The sequence below is a fragment of the Olea europaea genome, unplaced genomic scaffold, assembly GCF_002742605.1.
Source record: "Olea europaea var. sylvestris unplaced genomic scaffold, O_europaea_v1 scaffold134, whole genome shotgun sequence".
Lineage (NCBI taxonomy): Eukaryota > Viridiplantae > Streptophyta > Magnoliopsida > Lamiales > Oleaceae > Olea > Olea europaea.
The window spans coordinates 216,369-227,791 of record NW_019230887.1 but is presented as its reverse complement, the minus strand read 5'-3'; the positions used below and the strand labels follow the sequence as shown (position 1 = coordinate 227,791).

The window sequence follows — 11,423 nt, the reverse complement described above, 5'->3', positions numbered from 1 at the left end:
TGACAAAAAAAAAGGTCTAGGCTTTTGATCTCCCTCTCGTACATACCTTTGAGAATCACAGTATGAGTCGTTGAATCTGGGATCATTTGGTTGAAACTTATTTGCTTATACAAAATTTTTGAAATATCCGTCATTTCAATTTGCACCATCCATCTATCAAAGAGTTTAGGAGCGGACCCAGGAACATTATTCAATAGGGACAAGATAGAATTACATAAAAAATTATGGGCTACTTTGTAAATGTCAAAAATTAAGGGTGCACTGGGCACTTAATTGGTTCGCCCCTGAAAGAGTTATATAAATTAAGATTCAAAGTTACTGCTATTTGCAGCTCAATAGAAGAATGTAAGCCATTCGATCCCATTTACTAGTCCTTCATCACAATCCATAAATAAAATTCCATCTCCCAATCTCCCTTCTTTACAGTGTGCATAGCTGATGTGCTGAATGTCACTACACTTGATTTTCGCCCTGCTTCTAGTATCAACAAAAAGAATTTATAAGAATCTTCTGTACATTTACTTTTATGAAGAATCCTTAAAATCTTATTAAAAGCAACAATATCGAGCACACGCCTATTCAATGTAACTCCTACCTCATTGCAAACTCATTCTGCTTCAACAAACCATTCATCACACAAAAGTTACCATTTTGAATATGTGATCTATAATAATTTTGAACAAGTGGGGATTATTATATATTGTTCAAAATTTAGTGGGCTAGTTGCCTGATGAAATGGAATGAATTAAATGGTTGAAAATTTTTTTGCATAATGCATACGCATGGCTTGTTTTTGTAGAAATTGAGGCTAAAATACTTCTACCATGCATACGTATGGATTATATTATGTGTATAAATCAGCCATTGATTTTTCAACTGTTCATCATAGTTTGGCACCATTTTGTACAATATTGATTAAGATCTATAAATAGTGATTAAAAATCTCTTAGATCGAATTTCATTCCACAAGAAAAGATTAAAAACTCTTTTCTTTCATATTTAAAATTTTATTTTTGTCTTCTTGAGTTTTAAAAGGAATTTTACTAGTATTTAAGTGTTTATTCCTTTTAAAGACTTGACAAATCCTACAAACCATTTGTCGAAAGTCTCTTTAAGTATCAAAGTCAATCCGAAATAAGGCAGATATCATTTAAGGACAATGATTAAGTGTTAAAGCCTTTTTCTTTGAAATTCTTGATTCTATTATTTTGTTTTTCTCCTTTCCTTATATATAGAATATTATTTCAACAATATCGGACGATATTTTGTAATTGAGAATGAAACTACCATAGCCATGATCAAATTGATGAATCCAGACCTTGTTTGTTTGAATCGTTTTGATAAGACGAGTCTTACGATGTGGAAAGACAGGTTACAGTTTCTTCCAACGGTATTGAAGATATTTTACATTCTTGATCCCGAATTGGCACCGCTCGTGGAACCAACGAGTAAAGATATCAAAGTCGTAAGGACAAAAGGACAAAAACATGAAGAGGATGAACTCATATGCTTTGGTCATATTGCCAATGCTTATCCGGTCGATTGTATACCTTTACACCAACACATCTTTCGGCAAAAGACATTTGGGATGCGTTGAAAAACAAATATAAAATTGAAGAAGGTGCAAAGATCACATCAAGGTATTTTGATTTTAAATTCCTTGAAAATATTCACTTTCTTTCCCAAGTGCATGAATTACAATTTTATTTTTTTTAACAAGTTGAAGGCGGTCAAAATTGAAATTCAAGAGTCTTTCCAAGTGGGGACAACCATTGCAAAACTCCAAGAACTTGAAAGTAATATCGAAAGAGACTCATGTATAGTTTCAAAGATTACTCTTTGGAATAAGTGCAGAAACATCTTCGAATTGATAAAGAGTCAAGTGCAAAAGATAAGAATGATAATTCTTATGAAGGCATTTCAAAGGTCATTACGATGGAGAAGATCGAACCTTCAAACAAATCTAACAAGAGAAAGACTTCTAAAAAGTTTAACCAAGTTTAAGAAGAAGTCTAAGGGAAGTTGCTTTGTATGTGGAAAATTCGAACATTATGTAAATGAGTGTTGACATCGAAAACAAAACAATTTCGAAGGAAAAACGACTTCGTCAAAGAAGATAGCATTTTGGTTACTATGAGTGAGATCAATACTATCAAGGAAAAGGTTTTCGGTTGGTAGTATGATACCTATACAACTATACATGTGTCATATAATAAATCTTTATTCAAAACTTATTATAAAGTAGATGGAGATCAAGAGACTCAAATGTGTAATAAGGCCACTTCAAAGTGAATGAAAAAGAAAATGTAGAGATTATCTTCACTTTCTGCAAGATCGTTATCTTAACAAATATACTACATGTTCCTGATATGAAGAAGAACTTCATTAGTGGTAATCACTTAGGAAAATTGGGCATAAAAATGTTTACGTGTCCGGTAAACTTGTTCTATCCCTAAATGAAAAATTTGTTAGAAAAGACTATTCTAGTGAAGAAATTGTCAAGTTTTGTACCGTTGAAAAGTTGATTAATAATAAAGTTGAATTTGCTTATTTGAGTGATTCATTTACTTCATGCATGCTAGATTAGGTCATATAGGTAAGAATAGCATGAAACGAATGTTAAAATGCGACCAAATATCTTATAAAGAAAATGATGAATATAAATATAAAACTTGTGTAGAATCTAAAATGATAAAGAAACCATATCAAAGTGTGAATAGGACTCCTAAATTTGTAGAATTAATTAATAATGACTTATGTGAATCAAATGTGTGTTAACTAGATGTGGAAATAGGTATTTCATTTACTTTACAGATAATCACTCTACATACACTTATGTTTATTTAATAAAATATAAACATTAAGCTTTTGATATGCTTAAAACATATAAAAATGAAGTTAAAAATCACTTAAGTAAGAAAAAAAACTCTAAGAAGTGATAGAAGATGTGAATATTTTTTAGTAATTTTAATTCATTTTGTGAACAACAAGATATACTACATCAATGTTAGACACTCAAACAAAATGGTTTGACTAAAAGAAAAATAGAACATTAGTTAAAATGATAAATGTTATGTTAATTCATGCTAAGTTGTCATTTAATTTATGGTATAAAACATTGTTGAGTGCATGTAAAATATTAAATAGGATTCCTTCCAAATTTACAAAGATTTTTCTTTATGAATTGTGGAAATGAAGAAAATAAAATATTGGATACTTCAAAGTGTATGAGTGTTTTACATATTGTAAGAACATGAATTCTAATACGACCAAGTTGGGTCCAAGAGGTATCCAATTTGTTTTTGTTGGTTATCTAATAATAGCATATCATATAGATTATTAATTTTGAAGACCAATGTAATAATTGAATCTAATAACATTGAGTTATTTGATAATGTACTATAATTGGATAATGAATTTAAGAGAAACTCATAAAGAGATCACAAGCCCTAGTGGAATAAAAATGAAAAATCTTCTAAACACAATTATAAATCTAGTAAATCTCAAGGAAGTAAAAGAATTCGAATTGAGAATTATAATTCCTTTTGTTCTACAAATGAAAACAGATCTTAAAACTTATAGAAAAGTTATGGCTTCTCGTGATACCATCATTTGGAAATATACAATTAAAGATAAAATGGATTAAGTTATGTCAAACAATACATGAGAACTTTTCAACTTATCACTCAGATCCAAACTATTGGATGTAAATGAGTGTTTAGGAAAAAAATACAATGTTGATGGTTCTCTTAATATTTTTAAAGTTAGATTAATAGTTAAAGGTTATTGACAAAAGGAATGAATATATTATTTTGATATTTATGTACCTGTAGCTAGAATAATATCAATTAGCATATTATTTGCATTTAGCTCTATACACAATTTGCATGTTCATCAAATAGATATCAAGATAGCATTCTTAAATAGGAATCCCGATGAGAAGGTTTATATGAAACAATTTCAAGGATTTGCTCTACCTGAAAATGAATACAAAGTGTGCAAGTTGGCAAAATCATTATATGGTTTAAAGCAAGCACCTAAAAAATTGCATGAGAAATTTGACTTAACTATTAATTCAGCTTCATAAATAATAGTGTTGATAGATGCTTATATTCTAAAATTTGTGATGAATATATAATATTTATCTGTTTGTATATTGATAATGTGTTGATTGTAAGTAATCACATGGATGAACAAAGTGGTTTCTATGTTCAAGATGAAAGATCTTAGACAAATGGATACCATATTGTGTATTTATGTTACAAAAACTAGTGGATTTTTTTTTTTATTTTTTTAGTCAAACACATTATTTTGAGAATGTAATTAATAAGTTCAAACATATTTGAACTAAAAGAATTTAATACTCCTCTTGATCCAAATTTAAAAATTATAAAGAATGATGAAAAATAAATTGCTCAACTGGAGTATGCAAGTGTTGAAGGGAATTTAATGTATTCAGTTCAATGCACAAGATTAGAGATAGCATTTGCAATTAGTAAAATTAGTAGGTTTAATAGTAGTCAGGGCAATGAACATTAGAAGGCCATTGAAAGAGTTCTTGGTTATTTAATGAAAAACAAGAATTTAGGTCTGTAATATACTAATTTCCCAATTATATTAGAAGGATTTTCCGATGCTAGTTAAATATCTAGTATAGGTTGGAGGAAATCTACTTAAGGATTGCGTATTTACTCTAGGATGAGGTGCTATTTCTTGAAAATCAAAGAAACATGAGTGTATAACACACATAACTATAGAATCTGAATTTGTAGCATTATCAGATACCGAGAAAGAAGTTGGGTGGACTAAGGATTTACTTTATGAGATACATTCGAAGTCGAAGAATACATCTTAAATGTCTATCATGTGTGATAGTCAAATCACATTAGCAAAGGCGCACAACGGGTATACAATAGTATACAACATAAAGTCTAGACATATGAGTCTAAAATATGATTACATAAGGAAATTAATCAAGAGTGAAATAATTTACGTAAATTATGTTAAGTCAATAAAAAAAAAACTTAGCGGATCCTTTAAATAAACATCTAAATAGAGATTTAATAATATCTACTTCAAGTAAAATGTGGTTGAAACTCTTAAACTAAAAAAATTCATCAATGATGGCAATTCTACTTGTCATTACTTAACAAGTAATTCACAGGTTCAAAGGAAAATAACAAGTCATTCGATATTTAAATAGTTTCAACATTATAAAATCCGTGATAACCTTTCCTAATTATATAATGTTGGTTGTTACTCAAGGGGGGTTGAGTTTCAAAGCTCTTAATGAAATTCTGTGCCAAGTATAAGTATCTCTAAAAAGTAGAAAAAATGTTGGAAGAACTTCATTTAACTGAACTTAGATGTGATGTTGCCTCAATAGAGAATTAGAGTTTCTCTCTTAAAAATTTGTTGAAGAGGACAAGCGTAAGGCCATATTAGCTAAGCGAGTTGAGGAACTTGAAAACACTTGATACTTTGTGTATATATTCTTATCGGTATTGTCATATGGAATAATTGGTTCAAAACTTTCATACTACCTTTAATTTCGACTTTACTTTGTTTGAATTACACTGTGGTTAGATTCAAATCAAAAAATATATAATCCTTATGCACAAATGTTGCTAGTTTGAATATGTGATCTATATAATTTTGAACAAGTGAGAATTGTTATATTGTTCAAAATTTTGTGGTCCTCTAATCGAGCCAATTGCATGATGAAATGGAATGAATTAAATGGGTGGAAGACACACGGGCCTTTTTGTAGTGTATATGCATGGCTTGTTTTTGCAAAAACTAAGGCTAAAATGTTTCTACCATAGGTACGTATGGATTATATACTATGTGCACAATAGGGTTGAAAACAGTCGTTGGATGGTTTTTCAACTCAAAACTTAGTATCTTTTTGGATTAAAATTTGCCTCTTTTTATCATGTTTTGACATCGTTTCATGTAATATTGATTGAGATCTATAAATAGGTGATTAATGACCAATACAACACATATTAAAATCTCTTGAGATCAAATTCCATTCCACAAGAAAAAGATTAAAAACTCTTTTCTTTCATATTCAAAATTCCATTTTTGTATTCTTGATGCTAACCATTATGTGTTTAAGCCTTTTATCTTGAAGTTCTTGATTCTATTATTTTGTTTCTTCTCCTTTCCTCTTATTTGGAAATATTATTTCAACAAACATCGTTTCTGCCCACTTTCCACCCATTTTTTAATTTGCCACACACATCATAACACGCTTCAAATCAATTAAACATGCCAAAAAGTTTCAACGATGCATAGTCTGAAACCATTACTCTAATAGTACACATTCTAAAGAACAACTTAACAGACTGATCAATCAAATCAAAACTATAGTTGTAACGATCCAGTCCAATTAGTACCATGATTCAACTTTAGTTTTTTTTAAGGAAAGATCATGTGTTCGAATCCTGGTAAGGCACTAAAAATTCGTTATGAGGTAAGATGAGTTAGGCTCTTCCATGGCGTATAGTACATAAATTAACGGTTTGGGCATAAAGGTTAGATTGTCAAAAAAATGGAGCATTTTTTTTCCTTAAATAACAAACCATCTATTCTTTTCCTTTTTGTCTAGAGAAGGATAGAAGTTCCACCCAAATTGAACCGAACCGGTTCGATTATTTTTAAATTCAATTGAATAATTTTAATATCAGATCAAATCAAAGCATCAAAGCTCCTTTAAATATATATATAATTTAACCTGCCAAATTATTTCGATTTTTTTCTCAAAAGGAAATTTGTCTATTTTTTACTGTTATTATCTAGCTTTTGATGCGTGTTTTGTAAATTGGGACCATGTTTGTTATTTTGTTAGACAAAACCGATATTTTATTAATTTATTTTGTTGTTTCAAAAATAGGAGAATGAAAATAGTTATTAGAATCATGAAAGCTTTTAAAACTAAAAAATCAACTTACAATTACAATATTTACTTATAAGTAAAATATACTAGCTTAAAATTTTAAGTTAAAGATTAACTTATAATTAAAAAAATTATTTAAAAGTAAACTCTTATGAGTAAAAAAGTCAATAGAAATTTAAAATTTCACTAAAGAGCATTTATGTAATTTTATTTTATTTTTTTCAAAGTTTTAGAACTAGCAGATAATAAGCACGAATTTGACTGTTTTCAAAATCAATACTAAAATCACTCAAAATCGATCTTCGCTCAAAACCTCTACTTTAATAAATGTCCAAGCAAGATCATATTGTCGTTCTTTGCTCTGTCATTGATACATTACAATGCAGTGATTCAAGTCTCAAAAGGACCACAACTACAATTTCCCCCTCTCCAAAGAAACAATAAGAAAATATCAATTGAGTCAATGAGAACTAAAGATAAATCAATCAAAGAAATGGAGCTCTGTAGCAAGTCTAGTTTGCCGTATAGAAAATACTTCAGCAGCATGGGCAACCTAGTCCTGTTCGAGTTTCCTCAACGGCTCCAGCCACCTTAAAATACAAACCTGACACACAGAGAAAGCAAAAGCAACAGAAACAAGTGGATTTAGTCACCCTAGCAGACTATAAGCAATGGGTTTTCTACGGCCAAGGTCGCTAATTCAAGCACGTTTCTCCAAAGAAAATGGAAAATCCCTTGCAATAACGGTTAGTTCCAAAATAACAAGATGAAAATCCCTTAACTTAAATCTAATATATATTGTGTATCCGGATTCAAGTCATAAGATTTTATAAAGTTATCTATTGGTTGTCAACTTACCACAAGCCGCCTCCTTCATCTAGTCTCGAGACTGGCTATGAGAAAAACATGGGCGGACTAACTTAAAACTGCACGCTCTCTATTTTTACATCTAAAAATGCACAAGTTTTTTGAAGGTCTCACACCCCCACAAAGACAAACTACGTAAACTTGCATTCACAAAACCAAGCACAGGCATCATGGACGAAGTCTCCGATGGCAAGCGAACCGCACGTGATTTCTATTCTAATCTATCTTGTTCGGTTGTTTTGAACTTAGCATATAGTTGTGTATATTTTTTGGTACAGATAAGCTGGGACATCAGTTGAGCTGCGGAATTTTCTTTAGTTCAGCTTTATTAACATACACTCGGCACCAAACTAATAAAGAAAATTGTAAAGTTACTATACCTGTAATACTGGTCCAGCTAATATATCTCGTCGTCAGGGATGTCTGGAGTCAAAAACCTTTTAGGGTCCTTACTGATCTCCTCGTAATTGAATGTAGAGGCCTTGACCTTTTCAGGAACAGGCACAAGTGGAATTATGCTATCTCCATCGATAACTCCATCAATTATGCCATATTCAACGGCCTCAATAGGGGACATGTAACGATCTCTATCAATATCTTTTTCAACTTGTTCAAGTGACCGACCAGTGAACTCAGATATAAGTCTTGTGACATTCTTCTTATTGTGCATAACTTCCTGAGCTTGAATTTCCACATCTATTGCTTGGCCACTAGCACCCCCCAGTGGTTGATGTATCATGACTCGTGTATTGGGCATTGCAAAGCGCTTGCCCTTTGTGCCACCACCAAGAATTATAGAAGCAGTTGATGCGGAAATACCCAGTGCGACGGTGGAGACATCAGCCCTTACAAGCCGTACAACATCAAAGATGGCCATTGTAGCACTGGTAAAAGATAGAAACAGCATATATGAATTGAGAATCTAGAAAAGCATGCAACTAAGCAAACTAATTCAAAATCAGTAAACTAGAAGAATGAAACTCAGTAAGGGGTACAACATGAAAAAAGCAGACGTAAACACATCACATTGAAACCAGGCTCGGTTTGCATGTCTTAGCCCACGTAAGATTAAAAACGAAATTTTAAGCTCCGACCAATGGGTACAAGTTTAATTACTGAAGATTGCAAAGAAAAATTGAAAACTCATCTAAAAGTATTTCAGCCAAGTTCACTCGCTCAATCTCTTGTTCCCTGAACTAAATCTAGACAAAATTTACTAATTTAAAAGTCTACAACACGCAGAAAAATTGTATTGTTTTTTCCTTTTTCTTTTCTAACCAAACTGAACCGATGTCAGAGATATTAGCATCAACATTACACGCATACAGAAAATACCATGATTGTGGAAGGATTAAAAGGAACCTTCCACCACTTTGCCATGTAATACAGATGATATCCATCTTTAACACGCTCTTTCATCTATGCTTCACAAAAAGTATGTTTGCATTTGCACAACATTTGATTTTATTGTTTGAGAAGCAATTTCACATTTGATTTTATTGTTTGAGAAGCAATTTCATCTTCAACGTCTTTTAGAATTTAGATCCTAAATGTAAGAAGATTTTAGTTAAAGAACCATGAAGGTATATAACAATCTGAAATCTTAGCCTCCATTTGGCAAATTTAAAGATCACTTATAAATTTGTCAAACTTTATTTTCAACTAAACATTCCAATCGACCCACATGTACTATCCACTTATCTACCACTCATCTCTATATATTTATAAATTCTTCCCAAATGGAGGCCTGAATGAACAATGGATAATCTTGAGACAATACATTGAGCAGTGGTATCCCCAAGGTAGGCCTCTCTCATAAAGCTCCAGAAATCTGATGATACATTACGAAATTGTAGTACATAATCTGCACGTTTCTTGTTTCTCATAGACACTAAGCATCCATTGTTGGTCCCAGCTTTTTTATTTAAAACTTCTCTCTTTAACTCACTTGCCATTCAATAATTTGTATGATGCTGCCCACTTCCACTTACTGACACAATGGTTGGGATGAATTTCACAGCCTGAGAAACTACATTAAATTTTACATTGTCATTCCATCTAGTACAGAATTTGCATCCAAAACATGAATTTGCATTTGGCATTAACTGATACCATCTTTAGACAACCATAGATAATATCACGATAAGAAAGGTACCAATTTGAAAGTATCAACGATACAAGGTAAACACGTTGGAAAATATTATGTATGTGCAAAAATGCCATGTTTCTACACTGTTGCAAAATCATACTAGTATAACAAACCATTTGACGTTAAATCATAAAAACTTAATTTGACTCCCATACTCGTGTTCAAAATTAATATGTTAAGATTTCTTAAAAGTGAGAAGGAATTCTATCCCTATTAGTTTCTCTATTTTGGTCATCATTTTGATTCCGGACGCAGGATTTGATTAGTGTCATAGAACTTGGAAAAGCCTTACCCTAAAGCTAGCCATTGAGGTTGGAGAATCCAAGCCTATATAAACCACACAAAGCAAGCTCATACTTCTGACGTGGGATTCAGGTGCCCATACACCCCCAATGAGAACAATGACAATTATATTTCTATTTTCCAAGGCCGCAATACTAAAAATCAGGATTTAGCATCCAGCAAACAAAAACAATGCCACACACATCAATCACAGCAACATTAAAGAATAAATTCATCAAATGAAACGAAATTTACATATATATTTGTGAGCAAGTATAAATACCTTAGGGAGCCACCTGGGGAATTAATAAACAGTCGAATATCCTTAGTAGGGTCCTGAGCGTCGAGCATAAGCAGCTGACTGATAATAGCATCAGCTACAAAATCATCAATGTTGTTCCCCAAAAAGACAATTCTTTCCTTCAGTAATAAGCCCATGGCGTCGCCCTCAGCACCTCGTATCGCGGTAGCAGGAGTCTGCGGGGCGGAGGCAGAGAGGTGGAGAAATAGGGAATATGGAGATGGCATTTTGGGATTGTGGGTTGTGGAGGTGTTTGGTTGGTAGAAAGAATTGAGGGAGCATTTTAGGGATTTGGAAGGGTGGAGGAAAAGGATTGGTTTTGGGGCTTGTTTAAAGAGAAAGGAACGATTTTGGGGAAGTGAGAAATTAGTGTAGGGTGAAGTGGAGAGGAGGAGTGAATCCATACCGGTAGCGGTAGCTGTGGCTGTGGCACGGCGGTTGAGATGGCGGTGGAGAGATAAGGCGGGGAGCGGGGCCTAGGTGACCTTAAAACCTCCTGGGCTCATCCTAATTGAGGAAATTGTTGGAAATAACAGGATAATCATCCCTATTTTCATAGTGGCCTTTGACCCCTTTTTAATTAAAAAAAATCGAATTTAAAGCTTAAAATCTCAAAATATCCCTCGACTTCGCATAAAACTGAATCTCATAAAATTGAAAAAATTAAGGTCGATTTCCAATCGATCGGAGAACTTGCTAGTCCATCGCCGACGAACTACTTTTTGTTAAGATAACCATTATTTTGTTGGATTAATGTTTAGATTTTGATTAAAGGTGTGAATGATTCTTTTGTGGGAGATTTTTTCAATATATTTTTGTTTATATAAGTAAAATAGGGTTTATGTATTATAAAAAAAATGGTTGGTTTTTTGAATTGGGAAGCTTTTTTTGCCGGAAATTGTGATTTTTCGGCGAGAAACGTT

General features: G+C 32.2%; 1 protein-coding gene across 1 annotated transcript; it reads right to left on the bottom strand.

The window, feature by feature from the left end:
* Nucleotides 1–7,202: 7,202 nt before the first annotated feature.
* LOC111375115 (ATP-dependent Clp protease proteolytic subunit 4, chloroplastic-like) lies at nucleotides 7,203–11,032 on the bottom strand. Its single transcript, XM_022997905.1, has 3 exons — nucleotides 10,483–11,032; nucleotides 8,149–8,652; nucleotides 7,203–7,505 (listed from the first exon to the last, which is right to left on the bottom strand). Exons 1-2 carry the CDS (start codon nucleotides 10,902–10,904, stop codon nucleotides 8,166–8,168), a joined length of 909 nt encoding a protein of 302 aa, XP_022853673.1. The 5' UTR covers nucleotides 10,905–11,032; the 3' UTR covers nucleotides 7,203–7,505; nucleotides 8,149–8,165.
* Nucleotides 11,033–11,423: the final 391 nt, after the last annotated feature.